The sequence below is a fragment of the Schistocerca serialis genome, chromosome 1 (assembly GCF_023864345.2).
Source record: "Schistocerca serialis cubense isolate TAMUIC-IGC-003099 chromosome 1, iqSchSeri2.2, whole genome shotgun sequence".
Lineage (NCBI taxonomy): Eukaryota > Metazoa > Arthropoda > Insecta > Orthoptera > Acrididae > Schistocerca > Schistocerca serialis.
In genome coordinates this window covers 271,931,157-271,950,061 of record NC_064638.1, presented here as the reverse complement: position 1 = coordinate 271,950,061, position 18,905 = coordinate 271,931,157, and the positions used below count along the sequence as shown (strand labels likewise).

At 37.9% G+C, this 18,905-nt stretch overlaps 1 protein-coding gene across 3 annotated transcripts in view; it reads right to left on the bottom strand.

The window, feature by feature from the left end:
* LOC126467694 (uncharacterized) overlaps positions 1-18,905 on the bottom strand; it is a 424,429-nt gene that overhangs the window by 78,533 nt on the left and 326,991 nt on the right. For all 3 annotated transcript variants that reach the window (XM_050096485.1, XM_050096486.1, XM_050096487.1), the window contains exons 6-7: positions 9,149-9,295; positions 984-1,345 (exon numbers count right to left, since the gene is read on the bottom strand). In XM_050096485.1, the coding sequence (XP_049952442.1) occupies positions 984-1,345; positions 9,149-9,295 (509 nt within the window). The remainder of the gene's footprint in view (positions 1-983; positions 1,346-9,148; positions 9,296-18,905) is intronic.

The following is an 18,905-nucleotide window of genomic DNA, read 5'->3' as shown; positions in this document are numbered from 1 at the left end:
CAGACTGGAAGACTGATGCATCAGTATATCAAAATTAAAATAACTATAGAGACAGCTGTTCACCACATAAATCTGTCTTATGTCTCTCACAGCAGAGTACATCACTGCAGCCAGGGCACCGCTAGACTGGCAAGCGATGACCAGTAAAAGACAGGTGTTTACAAACAATCCTACAGCTGGCAAGCGATGACCAGTAAAAAACAGGTGTTTACAAACAATCCTACAGGTGTCACTAGTGTAACATGTATTTCATACTTAAAATCATTTATGTGATTACATTATAGTATGCTAGTTAAAACATGGATGAACATAAATAAAAAAAAAACATGTTTACAAAATTATTGCTGATTAATAATTAAGGCAGACTCTAAAAAATAATTCTTATACCATTAATTATTCAAGGTACCCTTGTAGAAGCTGAATTTATATTTGGTGCAGTTACTGCAAACTAATATACAGTAGGTTATTTAACACAATATCTTGGCACAGAAGTTCATCTCCAATATATTATCACAGATTGCCTCTTGCTTTTCAAAACAAGTAAACTAAAATAATTACTTATACTGTTATACATGTCTGTCAGCATTGATGTTCAAATGTCTCCAGTTACACTGATGAAATCAGTTACATCCAATATGAAGTAAAACAAAATTCTATATATAGATTCACAATTCAACATAACGCAAATAATAATAATAATAATAATAATATTATTTATTATTATTACAACAACAACAGCGTTAAGTCGCATAGTGCTTAGAGCCATCTGAACCATTTGAACAACAATAGCAAAAGCAGTGGTTTTGAAACAGGCTTTTTATGGTTAGGCTTTGACTTTTGGAGACAAAAGTATAATAACAAACCGTGTTCTGTAACCAGTAACAGTGTCATGTGTGACTAAGTAATAATGGGAAACAGTTTATTTCTATACTCTTTAACAGATAAGAGTGCAGTAATTATGTTAAAGATTCTGCAGTTTGTACCTGTGGCCGAAAGATGGCGACTGCCCCTCCTGGCTGGCAGGTGGAGTCGGATATGTGAAGCTCGGGGAATCATGCTGCGTGAGAGGAGATGGTAGTGGTGAATGCACAGTGCCTGCACCTGCTGCTGCTAGAGGAGAGCTAGCATACTGGGATGAGCCACACCCAGTACCAGCTGGCCCGGTTCCATTGCTGCCGCCACCACTATGAGGATGATGCAGAGGTGACTGTGCTGCTGATGCTGATCCTGTGCTACCGTGGTATGAAAGATCCTTCGGCAATGGGGAGCATGATGTCACTATCGCCTGCTGACTGTAAGCACCAAAGTCAGCAAGGCTCACAGGCAGAGGAGAATTGAGAACAGCCTGGAAAATCCACCAAGGATATGTACCAGCATGTATGCAGGGAAACAAGCAGTGCATTGTACTTGCTTAGCCAGCTGTCCAAAAGTGTATGTAATAAAATGCCAAAAACAGTGTACTATGGGACGATTAAGTTTTTGAACATAATTTTGACAGGATGAAGGAGATTTTTCTGTGTTATTGTTATCTACTGACCATACAAATATTCATTCATTTTGCATTGTCAGAAACTTTTTTTTTTTTTTCTTTCTATAGTGTGATTCAATTGAATCTTTGTATCACCAAATGCCAAATATTCTGCTTTAACACAATTCTTAACATGCAAAGTTTCATTTATTCCTCTGCTTCCATTTCTCTACAGCCTATTTTCCTCATTTAGACTGATTTTTTATGCAAGTTTCCATTACTTCCTTCTTTCCTATAAAAGAAAGGAATGGAGAGAGGAAGCAATGAAGATAAGGGTTTAGTGTATTATCATTGAGGAGTTTGTTGGAAATGGGTCTCAACCAGCCCCTTGGGCAAAAACTGTGCCCCACAGTCAGAAAAAAGAACAGGTCACACCCATCCACAAAAAGTGTTTCATAGGTGTTCCTGGACGCAGCCATACAATATCACTGACATCCATGCATTGGACAATCCAGTTTTGATTGACTCATGGCAGTGTGTCACGAAAACAGTAAAAATATTGAACTTGCAAATGCTTGAAGACATTCTGCAACTAACCCATAAAAGTCTACTTACAATGTTTCAAGAGCCAATATTAAGTGAAAAATCTACAAATATACTACATCGCCCTACATACCACAATAATATCTACATCTACTCTCTGCAAACCACCCTGAGGTGCATGGCAGAGGGTACATCCAACTGAACCAATTATTAGGATTTGTTCCCATTCCATTCATGTGTGGAGAGCACAAAGAATGATTGTTTGAATGCCTCTGTGCTTGCAGTAATTATTCTAATCACGATTCCTATGTGATCGACACGTAGGAGGTACTAGTATATTCCTAGAATCATCATTCAAAGCCTGTTCTTGAAACTTTGTTAGTAGACTTTCTCAGGATAGTTTACATCTATCTTCAAGAGTCTTCCAGTTCAGTTCCTTCAGTATCTCAGTGACACTCTCCCACAGATCAAACAAACGTGTGACCATTCATGCTGCCCTTCTCTGTATATGTTCAATATCCCCTGTTAGTCCCATATGTTACAGGTCCCACACACTTGAGCAATATTCTAGAACTGGTCACACTAGTAATTTGTAAGCAATCTCCTTTGAGGACTGATTGCACTTGCCCAGTATTCTACCAATAAACCGAAGTCTGTCATCTGCTTTACCATCTGAGTGTGGCACCCAGGTATTTGTATGAGCTGGCCAATTCCAACAGTGACTCTGATATTATAGTGACAGGATACTAAAATATTTTCATTTTGTGATGTGCACAACTTTACATTTCTGAACATTTAAAGAAAATTGTTAATCTTTGCATCACTTTGAAATCTTATCAAGACCTGACTGAATATTTATGCAGCTTATCTCAGATAGTACTTAATTATAGATAACTGCTTCATCTGCAGAAGTCTGAGGTTACTATTAATATTGTCTGCATGGTCATTAATACACAACATGAACATGAAAGGTCCCAACACACTTCCCTGGGGCATACTCGAAGTTACTTCTACATCTGATGATGATGCTCCATCCGAGATAACATGCTGCATCCTCCCTACAACAAAGTTCTCAATACAGCCACAAATTTCACTTGATGCCCCATATGACTGTACTTTTGACAGTAAGCATAGGAGTGGTACTGGGTGAAATGCTTTTTGGAAATCAAGAAATATTGGATCTACCTTACTGCCTTGATCCAAAGCTTTCAGTATATTATGTGAGAAAAGTGCAAAGTAAAGATTAAGTTGTTATAGAATGCACAAGTCATTTTAGAAGTCATTCTTACTGTACTCCATATGTGGATGGAACAGGAAGAACCCTAATACGTGGCATAGTGGGAAGTACCCACAACCATGCACTTCACAATGGTTTGCAGGGTATGGATGTACACGTAGAGAATGAGGAAGCTCAGTTTGGAAAAGGATGGGGAATAAAAGTGGTGTTGATCTTCTCAAAGTAACAATCATGGCATTACCTTCGGCAATTTAAGGGAATCACATGAACTTTAATTTGGATGGCTGGATAAGAGTTTGAACTCCATGCCTCACAAATTAAAAATCCAGTAGCCTCAGGTTACAATACTCCTCTTTAAATTTTCTCCTTTTCCCACTTATCTGTAGTCAAAATACAAACGGGGTCCGGACAGTATCTGTATGACTCAACATGGGTGTAATACAAAAAGCTGAGTCATCAGTTTGAGATGGCAGTGAATGGAAAAAAATTACTTACAAGAAGAAAATAAATTTTGGTTGGTAGAAGCTTGATGATTTAAATTAGTGGTTATTCTTATGGAGTTTAAACTAGAAGGTACAGCAATGTGGTTATTTGTGAGATCATGTGGTCACAAATGGTCAGCAATAACATCACATGTTTACTAACAACTATAGAAAATTTAGGGAGCTGCATTTACACGCAGAGTAAATAAATGAACAACTATCATGTGGAAGTTGGGATTTTACTTTAAATAGCTTAGAAAGTACTTTTAGTACCACATAACACCATCCCATTCTATGGCGTCAGATTTCATTTAAGTAAAGTGGTACAGTAGAGCAACAATTATCCAAATATTGATCGGCTGAAACATTGGTTAATCAAAAGGATTCCAGTCAGTAAATTTAAATTTGCAGGCCATAAACTTCTGCTAGCAGCTGCTAGTTTGTTTCCACCACAGCTCTTTTCCTCTCCCTGTCATTGATGAGCAATCACTTGCTTGACCTTGATTCTCAAGCTTTCACTTGTAAAATCGTGCTGTAGTTGAACTGTTCACAGTGGTGAATAAATTTAAATGCATTGTTCTCAGACTTTCCCAATTGGCAAACGATACTAATGGGTCATGTTTAGCTTGGGAATATGAATTTGAGCATGCCACAATATCAGGTATTAAAAAGAACAGTGATAACATTACAAAATTTGCTAGTCTGTTTGACAGTGAAGACAGAACGTTACACAGAAAAAGATTGAAAACTGCAGAAAAAATATCGGGAGTTAGACACCGCAGTTCACACTTAGTTCATTGAGGACAGCCAATAAGTAGTCCTTTGATCTGTGAGAAAGTGCTTAAAATGAAATACTTCAGGTCAATGCTGATTTTAAAGTGACTACTGGCTGGCTTACACATTTCAAATCTAGGAAAGTGGACATTCAATGTGAAAAACTACAGGGTGATACTGAAGCAGCTGACCATCTTGAAGAATCTTTTAATAAACTGATTGATATTCTTTAATAAATTGATTGATAAGGAGTGCTGTAGTAAAACCAATGTCTGTGCAGACAAAAGTGGTTTGTACTGGAAGTAAATGCCAACAACACACCTAGTTTCCAATGAAGACATGTCAGCAGTTAGTTATAAAACAAGCAAATCTTGTATCACTGTTCTGATATGCAGAAATGCTACTGGAACATATAGATTGCCCTTGCTGATCATAGGAAAGGCTAAGAATTTGCAGTGCTTTACGGGACTACAAAAACTGATGGACATTTACAAGAATCAAAAGAAAACATGCATGGAAACAAGCATTTTTACAGGTTGGTATGACACCTTATTTATCCCTGAAGTAAAAAGGCATCAGCATACTACTGGTAATTTTGGAACTGTTTTGTTGTTGATTGACAACACCACAAGTCACCCCTTAAACCTTTCAATGGAAAGAGAATGGCAAGTATACATTTATAGAAAGGCATAGCCATGTGTGGTTCTGAATGAGGAAGGGCATGAAAAAATAATTCAGGTTTTGGGCTTCATAAACTACAGGTCTACTTTAATAGAAAAAATGTATAAAATATATGCAGTTTTGTGTTTAGTACATATATCTCATACTTTTTTCATTTTGCTTCTACAACAGTGGTACTTCTTATTGTAAAGAATTGGTTATCTGAAAGATCAGTCATCCAAACACCTCTCCATCTTAAACTGTTTCAGATAATTGATGCCCTACTGTACATTGAGAAAGTAAAGTTCACTAACGACTATAGTAGAGACAGGATAGTGAGAGCCTAAAAATAAATTGACTGCAAAAATAGAAACACAAAGTGTCAAGATACATTGCTTTTATTTCAGACTACTATTTACAGACAACAATGAACGACTGTACTGAGTATAACCATCCCAAACTTTAGCATTTAATCTCTCTCTGTTTCTGTTTTGTTCCACTTCATAATTTGGAAGACTGTTGGGATGAAGGGTATTTGCTAACATTTTGAAAATAAATTACATTTTTTTATTTATGATCCAATCTATGTGAAATTTAGTGGTTTTACACTCTGTATGAGGGCTGAATGAAAAGTAATGCCTCCACCTTTGTTAATTGGGATTCAATGGGAATATTGTAATAATTCAAATGCAAAAATAATCCTTAGAATGTGATCTTTAATTACCAATATTCACATTTCCATATAATCACCAGCCAACTGGATACATTTCTGCCAACGATGAACAAGTTTTCTGAAGCCGTAATGGCAGAAGTCGATACTCTGTTTCTGCAGCCACAGTCTCACAGTTCTCTCAATGTCTTCGTCAGAAGCATAATGATGTCCCTGCAGATTGTCTTTCATTATTGGGAACAGATGGAAGTCAGACAGTCTGCATGGAGAATGCCATACGGTGATGAGATTCAGTCTCTTCTGCTGTGGTGGCACGTGAAGTGTGTGGTTTGGCATTGTCATGCTGCAGGGAAATGCCGATTGTGCTTGCAATTTCTCTCTGAGTGATACAATGATCGTCCTGAATCAATCTGTCAACATTTTGCTTGTGAAACTTGATGGTTGCTGTCACAGGATGTCCAACTCTTTGTTTGTCGTGTAGGTCAGATGTTCCCACCTCAGTACCTTCAAACTTACTCGCCCAATGATGCACAGTACTCACATCAACACAATCACCATAAACTGTTTTTATTCTCTGATGAATCTCCTTTGGGGTGGCAATGACTGCACGTTGCTTAAATCACATCACATCGACCAACCGTCTGCACAGGGTTCCACGCTTTACACTGCAACAACACAACCATTCAATGCTAAAGCTTCCCGCCAACTGGAGCTGTACAGAAGAGGCTACGGAACAAGTCAGTACCTGCTGCATACCAATGCAGTTGGCAACTGTTGAAGAGTTACAGTAGTGGAGGCATTACTTCTCAGTCAACCCTTGTATGTATTACAAGTATCACAGAAAAAGAATATCTCATACATTTAAGTAAAAGCATCAGGACATGTTTGTATTTTATTTTGAACAAAAAAAAAAAAAAAGGGGTCCATCATCACCTCAAATATCACAAAGGCTCTGAGTCTGACCTGAGCACCCACAGATAGCGATTGTGTATGTGGAGTGTTCTTTCTTCTTGTGTGAATGTATGTGGGAGATGGCATAAGCTGTCGGCAGGACACTGGTTAGCAAAGAGGTTGCAAAAAGATCGACAATAGGTGCTGAATCAAGCATGTCTATCAGGAGAAAGGCCAAAGGCAGACTCACAAGCAACGCACTGCCAACGCCCTCTCGACCGCCAGTATTTACATCGCCACTGCGGAACAGAGGGCCCAGTCATTCACAGTCAGTCAGCCCAATTGCAGACAGAGTCGGTCGCAGTTACTAGCTCAGTCATTATTCTAGTTGGCGTCTGTCAGTTCGTGTCACCAGCTATGAGAGAATAGTGTTTATAGTGGAACTTGTACTTCACCATCAGTGAGGCTAACGTGGACTATTGTGCAAGAGCTTGTACCACAACTCATGGACTAGCTTAAAGATAAGAATCTTTCTGTTCTGCTAAATAAAGAACCCTATTAAAGCATTTGTGCGGTTCTGTTGTAGAAAGAGGATAGCGGCCACCAAACAACATCCTCCACTTGCTTCCCACGGTACAAGACTCCACCGTATCAACGGTGACACGATAGTTTCAGCTGGAAGCTTATGTGTAACAGACTTTTTGTTGTGCCTAATGCTTACTCAACAAGTCATCATCACGGTGAGTAGCAATCTATCCTTTCCACGAATGTCGAAGTTCCAACCTGGACTTTCGATTATTTGAAATCCTCTGACAATTAATCTAAAGAAATACTGACAATAACAGTTTAGTTAAATTGCTTTTTGTTATATCTGATGATATGAAACATTTCAGTATGGCCCACAAAATGTGAGAGACTGTTCAATGTCAAATGTTGTAGCAGGCCAACGAGAAATTAAGTTCAGTCTTATAAACCAATTTTACAGGCTTTTAATATTAGTGCTGAGTGGTCACCCTTTACAACCAGCCATAGAAAAACAGAGTGTGATGGCATAGGAGGGGCAGTTAAAATATTAGCACAAATTAAAGTTTTAGGATGGCCCCTAGGAAAACAAGTGATTTCTGCATCAGGTTTGCTTCAGTTTCCTAATATTAATGACACCAAAGCAAACTCTTATTTTATTTCTGCAGAGTCTGGAAATCAGACACATGCTGACACACTTCCTACAACCAGAAGTTTCCATAATTTTAAGCAATTAGATTGTTTAGTGAAGATGGAAGCAAGGAGGATCAGTAGTGACGTGAAGCTCAACTTGAAATATAATTTAAGGGCTAAATTGGCATCCTTTGCCAGAAAAGGAAATTTGATCATATCAAGATATACAGTTTGTACATATTTCATTCTGAGATATTTCAGGATAACCACTGAGCTAAATACAACAGAACACAATGCAATTTATGCATGTTTTAGAACCTTCGCTTCATTACATTAGACCACACAAAAGGATATTTTCCCATTCCTTATGTGCTTGATCATCCTAAAACATCAACTGGAACAACTTATTAATTTTGAGAGGTGTTTGGGTGTTTATCTGCTCTATTCAGAAAAACAATGTCAGTGTTATACATTAAGCCTGCTGTACCTAGAACTGTTTAAAAAAGTGAATTAACTTCAGCTTTGATTTTAAAATACTGTTGGTTGAGCCCATTTCTTATACTTCAGATGTCTCACAAAAAAAGGGTGGGGAAACAAAACCCCATTAATTTTATTGTTCTAAATGCTAAATGCTTTAGAGATTATTTCACAAAGATTTTTTAAGAATTATACCTTTCTCTTTATGTGATATTCAGAATAATTTTAATCCATAAACTATAAAAATATAAGTATAGGGTTATTTTTTCCAGTACTGACAGTTTTACATAAAGATGAGAGATACTACAGAGTATATAGCCTCCAAATTTCAAATAGATTGCATAATGAATAAAACATTACTAATTTATTTACAAAACATTAGCAATTATTGTTTTGTGCCATAACAATGTTAAAACAATAAAATGTCTAAACTTTGAAGTGCTATACAATGAAAACAGAGAGAAATTGGTGTGATTACTTAAAAATGTGGTTACTTATTCCCTTAGGGAGAATAAATAAGCCAAGTTTAATTCAAATCCCAGACGGTGAGTGACGAAATGCTTTTTTCTGATTGAACTGACACTGAATGACCACTCAACATTCCCCTAAAAATAAGCTTGATACTGAAATACTAGAAAAATAAAGGATGGTACTTATGTAGTGCATGTGTCATTTTCAGATTATCATGGAAATGAATTCAAATTCCAAAACACTATTGGAATTTCAGTTTGTGAAGTGGATATTTTCATTTCTTTTTAAATCTATGTATAGTATGTGTTCTATCTATTCACCTGTAGATCAGCTGAATGGACAGAGTGCTGACTTTGCTGATGGAAATGTGCAGGGTTTTGGACGGCTGCCTGGTAGTCCTCAAGGGATGCAATGTCCTGCAACTGCTCTGCTGTTGTCTGCTCTTGGAGCAGAGATGCTGCCTGGAACTGGACATTTAAGGACAATCAAGATCTGAGATGTCTATCATGTGGGAATATACTCCTCTACCTCAAAACCTAAACATTTATAATAAATGTATACAATATCAGTGATGTAAGTATAACATTTGACATACTGCATATGTCTACTAACTGTACCTTAGTGGCATTACTTCCCTGCCTCAAAATATTCTCTATTAGATATGACGCTTTGAATATATATATATGTGGTATTACAGTAGTATTTGTGTTGGATAAAGATTTTAAATTTATAAGATATAAACATGGTATTATTAGCATTATCACAGCATGAAGCAAACAACTGCGATATATGTTTGTTACTCCAATAGCCTACTTGTATGCCTTATTTCGGGTCAATTTCAGATCATGCCCAAAATTCCAAGATGTAGTTACTTTCTAACTTAATAAATAATACCAGCTGACTTCATTCATGAACCATAATAAATTGTAACATCGCAGTGTATGTTCAAATAACAATTTGTGCTCATAATCCAGAATAGTAACTGTAACAGTACAGTAAACTTTCATTTCATACATACAGCATATCAATGTCTGCTTTTCAAGTAGAAATCAAATGACAAACAACAAAAAGTGGCTTCTCCCTGATTCCAGCTGACCGTTATAAACAGTTTGTGTTTCATTTATTTATTTATTCTGATACATCTTTGAGCATTTTTATACAATCATCGTCATCATAGGGAGTTTATATACATTGTACTTATGCATAGTTACAGTGCACATACAAACCATAATACAAAGCACATACAGCATACACCACAGAACAATTCCTTAATTTTATAGTACATAGAAATTAATATACAGAAGTATAAAATAAACTGACATACTAAGGTAAATACAAAATAGTTTACAGTTAGAAATAATTTAGTATCTTAGGTCATCCTTAGGCAGGTTTTGAAATTCTTAAACATTGTAAAAGCCTATTCTTCCGACCATTTTTCAGTTTTTTTTTGTCATTAAGTGATATATGATGCATTTGTAAAGGTAAAATATTAAATAATTTTATGTCCGGGTATTCATAAATATATTGTGTCCCTTTAATTTAGCTGTGGGCGTATCTATCTGTATCATTTGCCTAGTTTTATATTGGTGTACAGTTGCTTAAATATTCTTTAATCTTTTATTAAATCTTTAAAATGTGATCCTCAGGTGGATTTAGAGTTTTTATCTCCAGAAATAGACCCGATAGCCTTTTTCGGCCACATGAATTTTTTTTTGGTCCCTGCAGAATTACCCCACTAAAGGATGCCACATTGCGCAGTGAGATAATGCATAGTACGAGACAAATAACAAAGGTATTGTTACACATGTCTGTAGTTTCGGCGCTTTGAATTTCAGTGACAAGGCATCCTAGTTCCTTTCTCGAAATAAGCAGAAATTGGACAGATTTCTGTATATTGATGGTACAAGTACTTGTCATAACACTGATTACACTAACTGCTGCGCACCCTATAGCATTTAAGGAATCATTCTGTTCACGATCCATAGAAGGATGAAACGAGAAAAAAATCCTAATATTGTTAATCCACAGTAGTTGGACTGACTGTACCGTAGCCGGTAGAGATCGGTTAAGTTGTCAATTCGCACTACAATGTTGCCAGACGTCCCGCTATATCCGGGGACGTCGCTTGTTTTCGGCATAATTTTAAATGTTCCGCCGGGAAAGGCTTTGTCCCGTACTTCAACCTTGTTTGATTATTAGTGCGAAATCTTCCGCGCTACAGCTAGCAAGTACCTGTAACGCATGAAGACGGCTAGCTCGGATCAGGTGTAAGATCTTCGGCTACCGATATTCACTGATTCTTACATCGTCGCGCGGCGCCGCGTGTCTGTGCCTCTGCCTGTTTGTTTGATCCTCTGTTTGTTGATTATTCATCTCACTTTCTTTCTACAGTTTTTGTTTAACATTTTTTTTCGCTTGCTAATTCGTTTAAATGCTGTGTCAACGTGTGTTAGCGGTACTGGAAGGATTTTTTAATTCCATTCTTGATTCTCATCCTAGATTTTTACTTCGTTCACTGTTTTGCGAGAGCTGTCGAGTTATGAACGAGTTAACGCATGTGAATTATTTTTAAAACTATAGACGAAATGAGTGAGTTATGTGACAGCGACACTGGTAATTCGCCTAGAAGTGTTGGTATCCCTTCTAAGAAAGCCAAAAAGCTTACTAGGTATAATCAGGACTGGGAATTTTTTTCCTGGATAAGAAAAGTAAAAGAAAAGTCGTGCAAGGTGAACTGTCACCTGTGCAATAAGGATTTCTCGTTTGCTAACGGAGGCATTGCTGATGTAAAACAATATGCATCTACTAAATCTCACGACTGTTGTTAGCAATGGAGCATCAAGTAGCTTATCCAAATATTTCTCGAAGCTTGAACCAGCGGGCAAGATTACTGCTGGAGAACTAGCATTTGTTTATTACACGGTAAACCAGTCTCTTGGTTGTAATGGTAGTGATTGTTCACACAAATTATTACCATATATCTGCAGTTATTCAAAAATCGCTCGAAGTTTTAGCTGGCGAAGAACAAAAACGGAAGTTACTGTATGCGTAATATTGGCCAAAGACTCTGTTAAAAATATTTTAGAGACCATCCAGGAAAAATATCTGCACGTTCCTATAGCAACAGAGGCAAGTAGTAAAAAAATTGGATTTTTTTCCATTTTCTTACGATTCTTTAATTATGACACTGGGGTTGTAGAAGTTATTAATTGACACATTGGAGAAGCACGGAATGTCTTTATTTAAAGTTTCGGCATTCGCTAATGTAAACTTCGGCAGAAAGCACCCCGTTTATACACTTCTTTTAGCTGAAAATGATATAATTGCCAAAGTTGGTTGCCCCGTCCCCCCGTCCGTATTCTCCATGATGCTGCGAATACAGTACTGATAAAATGAAAGTGGATGTAGAAAGTTTGATACTGAAATGGTGCAGGCACTTAAGTAGATCTGCAAAACGGAGAGTGGATTTGCAACTCCAATTTGAGACGATTGAGATGCGATGGGAAGAAATTATAAAACATGTTGTCATATCTGTTGGTCCTGCTGTCGAAATTAAAAATATGACCTGCACTAAAATTTCATTCCCTGGAATTCCGCAATGAACGTCCTCATCTATTAGAAAATATAATTACATGTGAAGAAGAAGAGTGGGGGGGGGGGGGGGGCCTTGGCGTATTTGTCTGCATAACGTAACGTTTTCAGCAGAAACAACAGTGAACAAGATTGAATTAGATTCTTTGTCAGTTGAGAGGCATGCTGAAATGCACAGGATTCGCAAAAAGATTGAGCAGAGACTAAAAGAATCTATTCGGAACGATTTTCTACAGTTCTACACCAATTTTGTAGGCTATTTGTTACCTCGATATGATTTCTCAGAAAACAATATCCTTTTTACAATGCTGTTTTTAAACTTAACACCACCAATAAATAATGTCAATTTTCTAAAAGCTGCGGAACTTCTTAGGATTCATCAACTGAACATGGACTCCTTACACGAAGAATTGAAAATAATTAAAAGACGCCTGGAAGGGACTTAAGTGCGAAATACATGTACCCGAAATTCGATGAAAAATGAATTAATAACAATTTTCAAGTATGATTACAACTAAACTGATTTTTTTTAAGTATGTAAAATCGAGCAAAAGCATGTTAAATCTTTTTTGTTCACTAAAATATAATAAAAACTAATAAATCATTTTTTTCATTTGTCCCGGGCAAAAAAATGAAATTTCATTTTTTTGCCCAACTGAACATTTGTCCCTTACATGGTAGAAAATATTTGGCCACACTACTTCGCATGATCGCAGTTGAGCCAGGAACTGCACAAAATTTGCATTACGAATGCGGACGAAGACCGTGTCGACTGCTTGTAGCAGACTTGACACCGTTACCCGTAACAATGAGCACAATAATACTTCGCGTCAAGAGGCACCTTAATATTGGCAACGCTCCAAAACAACTGAATATCTTGCATCTATAATTGTGCCTATTTTCTCCGCTTATCGTCGAGGTAATAACATCATCAGTAATGTTTGGTATCCTGCCGCTGCCAACATCGGCAATCTAGAAATATATTATCTGCTTGCAGCGTTGCTGTTACAAAGTTATCGAATCGTGCCAGATCTTTAAGCACTCGTCTATAGCTAGATCTTCGTGACGAATGCACACTTTGTTTCGCCAGCACATCCACTCACACCCCACCTCCCGCCTGTCTGCGCTTTGGGCTTCAGTAGAAATCTATAGCCATTAATTTATCAAAAACCATCCCCTAACAATCAGAAATTATCGGACAAGTAAGATTACAGTATACAAGTCCAGTGGCAGTCCAGATACGAAAGTTACTCCAAAAGAAATGCACACTATTTTTTTTAATCCATCTTTTATTCTACATGTTTGAAAGTTTTAGAGTGTGTAGATACATCCTTTAGGACCTTTAGGAGCAATATTTTCATTTCTCCTCATAATTTCCATCCCTCTCAACTGCCTTACGCCACTTGGAACCAGCCTGTATACCCGCACGGTAAAATTCTGGACCAACCTGTTGGAGACACTGTTTGGCAGCGTGCACAAGGGAGTCATCATCTTCAAACCTTGTTCCACGAAGAGTGTCTTTCAGTTTCCCAGAGAGATGATAATCACATAGAGCCAGGCTGTAAGGCAGGTCTTTCAGTGTTGTCCATCCGAGTTTTGTGCCGAGCGACAGCTCCGGTCGCAGATTCGAATCCTGTCTCGGGCATGGATGTGTGTGATGTCCTTAGGTTAGTTAGGTTTAACTAGTTCTAAGTTCTAGGCGACTGATGACCTCAGAAGTTAAGTCGCATAGTGCTCAGAGCCATTTGAACATCCGAGTTTTGTGATGGCTTCCATGGTTTTTTGACTGACATGTGGCCGTGCATTGTCGTGCAACAGCAAAACATCCTGCTTTTGCCGATGTGGTCGAACACAACTCAGTCGAGCTTGAAGCTTCTTCGGTGTCGTTACATATGCATCAGAATTTATGGTGGTTCCAATTGGCATGATGTCCACAAGCAAGAGTCCTTCGGAGTCGAAAAACACCATAGCCATAACTTTTCCAGCAGAAGGTGTGGTTTTGATTTTTTTTTATTTCCCTTGGGTGAATTTGCATGATGCCACTCCATTGATTGCCTCTTCGTCTCTGATGAAAAATGATGGAGCTTGTCACATTTCTTCCAAGAAATTCATCCCCACCATTCTCGTACTGTTCCAAATGTTCGCTACATACCTTGTTTCTTTGTGAGCCACTGTCAACATCCTGAGAACCCACCCGGCACAAACCTTTTTTAACGCCAACACTTTCAGTATTCTGCAAACACTTCCTTCCCCTATCCCAACGTAGTGTGACAATTCTTTCACTGTGATGCGTCTGTCAGCAGTCACCAATTCGTTAACTCTCTGACATTGTCTAGGGTGTGTGCAGTACGAGGCCTGGCGCTGCGAGGACAATCCTCAATATTGCCATGCCCGCTTTCATCACGTAACCTGCTTGCCCTTCGACTAACTGTACTGCTATCGACAGCAGCATCTCCATATACCTTTACAACCTCTTGTGGATGTTTCCCACTGTCTCGTTCTCACAGCACAGGAATTCTATGACAGCACGTTGCTTCTGACGAACGTCAAGTGTAGCAGCCATTTTGAAGACATGCTGTGACGGTTCCACTCACGGGAACAGGTGGAACTACGTTTGAAAACGAGCGGGAAGGATGTATCTACACACTGTAAAACTTTCACAAATGCAGAAAACTGTATTTTTACAAAAATAGTGTGCATTTCTTTTGGAGTGCCCTCGTAGAAGTGCAGCCTCTTCAACAATGCATTAATTTTTAGTGTTGTAGTCCTTTTTCTCCTTCTGTGCCAACATTATGTCGGTTATTCACCCTAATATACAGTGACATTTGCTTTCCTTTTGCTTCTTTTTGACAGAATCAGCCTGCCCCTCAATAACAAATGTCTACAATTTATCGTTTGCTAAATTGCTGAAAGTTCATCTAGAGTGTCTTGAACAGAACGACGAAAAGTACTGAGCGTTTACATATCTACTTATTAATTCATAATAAACAATTAAACCTTTGTGCCTGTAGCAATCCGTAACAATATCCTAGTAATTAGTCATTGTTTACGAAGTTGCGTGGGAAATAACTGTTTACAGGGCAAAGGATGCTGCATATGCATTCTTCTTAGCATTTTACAACTTGATACAATTGCATTCGGGTTCAAATATTTGTACAAGAATATAAGTCGAATGGGTGATAATCAATGCATCATCAAAGATAAACCTTTTGTCATCTGACGTGCTGTAGTAACCTTGGGATATTCACAGAGATGTTGATTCATCTACATTGGCCGCCTGTAAGTGCGTGAATTACTTGCATCCAATGAAATTCCTGAAATAAATTGAAGATATCTGTTGGTAAGATGGCTACGGGAATTCACGACACGACATCTTCGAACAATTTATTTTAAAGCGAATGAAGGCTTTCACGACCGGGTGACATGGCTGTTGATATACTTTCCGGGATGTGAGTCAGTCGGCAAGACTCAGCGGAGCAGCGCCTCTGAGGAAGTCCAGCGCAGTTCTGGACGAAACGTAAGGAGCAGAAAAGTTCTTGGACCACGACCTCATATCCCGGAAAGTATATCAACAGCCATATTTTAAAGCGCTTCCGATGATAAGTATCGTAGTTCAATTTAGTTAACAAGAAGCTATACGGTACTAAAATTAGTGCGTTTGTTTATAAACTCCCTGCTAACGGTATTCCAGGTAACAAAAGCCAGAACTAATTTCTTGTTATAGCACTAAAAGCTACGGTTAATGATCGCTCTTGGCTAGGGTGACCACACGTCCCGATTAATCGGGACTGTCCCGTTTTTTGAGGCTCAAAAATTTGTCCCGGCATTTTTTTTTTTAAACAAGCAATTTTTCCCGATTTTCAAGGGTTATTTTCAGACATTTACAAAGTGGTTAAAATATTTTCTGAGTATCGATTTTATAAACTATCAATTGAAACTGACATTCCGTACGTTGGTACCCCCTGATAATGTACAGCTTAAGCACTAATTGTTGCGTACTCTTATTTTCTTTGCTTTTGCTTGCCATTGTTGTCAGCAATCAGTATCAGTTTCGTGAAGTGCTATCATGTCGTGGCGATGCCGAAACGAAAATCAAAGTTTTCAGAAGAGCTTCAGAGGAAATTTCCTTGCTTCACTGCTACAGACAATGACTGTTCAGCAAAATGTAACGTATGTAACTGTGCTGTATCCGTGTCTCATGGTGGTGCTGCAGATCTCAAGGATCATATGGAATGAGAGAAATACAGGAAGAATCTTCGATCGGCAGGTTCCTCGCAAAAAATGAGATATTTTGTAACTTCAAATACACAGGAACAGAGAAACGTAGTTGTAGCAGAAGGAACCCTGTCATTCCATGTTGTTAAACTCCACCAAAGCTATCGTTCTAATGACTGCGGTGTTCAACTAAACAAAAACAATTCCTAATTCTAAGATTGCAGAAAATGTTTCGTGTGGAAGAACAAAGTGTGAAGCAATTATCAACAATGTTATAGCTCCGCATTCCCAGAAACAGGTAATAGCTGCTGTAAACAGTGCAAAATACTTTTCAGTAACTACTGATGCTAGCAACCATGGGCATCAGAAAGTTTTTCCTGTGATAGTTCAGTATTTTTCTGTAAGTGAGGGTGGACTGCAGACGAAATAGCCTATCTTGATGAATTGCAGAACGAAAAGTCCGAAACAATTTCCAATTATCTTTTTCATGTTATACAGTCATTCAGTATCATCTCAAAGTGTGTTGCATTTGGTGCAGACAATACTAATTGTAATTTTTGGGGGGTTCATGAAGAAAGAGGGTAATAATGTTTTCACACATCTGAAAGAAAAATTTAAAAAACTCTAACATTGTTGGCATAGGTTGTCCAGTAGATGTTGTTCATAATACACTTCAAAGTGCTTGTGATGTTTTACCTGTTGACATTGACTGCATTGTCATGAAGTTGTCCAACCATTTCCATATTTTTTCTATTCGTGTTGCAGAACTCACTGAATTCTGTGAATTTGTTGGTGTCACTTACAAAAATTTACTTTCCTTTTCCAAAAGAAGGTGGCTTTCATTGTTGCCAGCCATAGAAAGTATCTTGAAAATGTATGAACCTTTGAAATCTTACTTTTTGTCACAGTCTAACTCAAAGTGCCCTGCAATCTTAAAGAGTTTTTCAGTGATCCTATAAATGAATGTTATTTACTTTTTGTACATTCACAAATGAGTGTTTTCCAACAATCCATTCTGAGCACTGAGAAACAGAATAATTCCATATGTGAAGTATTAGCAGCCTTAAATAAAGCTTTGACAAGTCTAAATTCAAGGAAACATGAACATTTTGTACCACTAAGTGTAAAAAAACTGCTGATTGATTGTGATGACCAGTCTGTTAAGAAATTTGACATAGCAGTATCAACGTTTTATGATGCTTCAGTAGACTATTTATCCTCATGGTTACAGGGAATAGCTGAGTTTTCTGTATTCTCATGGATGATGCTCACAGAACCACCAGAATGGTCAGTAGATGAAAATACTTTAATGTGGCTAAATGAAAAGGGCATTCTAGTAAATGACAGCCTCTTATTTGATGAAATAGTTCATATACTGTCATTTGTAAAACAACAAGTGGAAACAGACAGTGAACAATGGAATCAGTTGATGGCACATGAAAAATGGTGTAGGTTTTTCAGATCTTGCCAGTGTAATGAACAGTTCAGAGAATCGCCAAATATAGCGCAGTACTTCTTTTCACTGCCTACCCACGATGCAAATGTTCAAAGAGTTTTCAGCTTACTATCGTCACAGTGGACAGATGAGAGGAATAGATTTACAGTGAGGAGCGTTAAGTGTATTTTACTGATGTATTTAAACTTCAGTAAATACAGTTGCACTGACTTCTATTCATACCTATTAGGCAAACCTGAGTTGCTGAATGAAATTTCATCTTCGAAGAAATATGATTGCAGTGTGGAATCCACAAAACCATAAATTCCTTGTGATCCCTAAGAACTTTTTTTTGTAGTGATTATTACTGTATGTCTTTCTAAATGGCTCAAATGGCTCTGAGCACTATGGGACTCAACTGCTGAGGTCATTAGTCCCCTAGAACTTAGAACTAGTTAAACCTAACTAACCTAAGGACATCACAAACATCCATGCCCGAGGCAGGATTCGAACCTGCGACCGTAGCGGTCTTGCGGTTCCAGACTGCAGCGCCTTTAACCGCACGGCCACTTCGGCCGGCTGTCTTTCTACATTCTGTGTTATAAATGTTACATATCTTAATAAGTAAATTTCTGAAAACTTGAAATGTACTTCTTTCCATTCTTTGTTTGGTTTTGTACACACACACACACACACACACACACACACACACACACACACACACACACACACACACACACACACACACACACATCAGTGAAGGCTATATTTGCAGAGGAAGAAAAATGTTAGCATTAAAAGTGATATTTAACGAGAAATAAAAATTGTCCCACTTT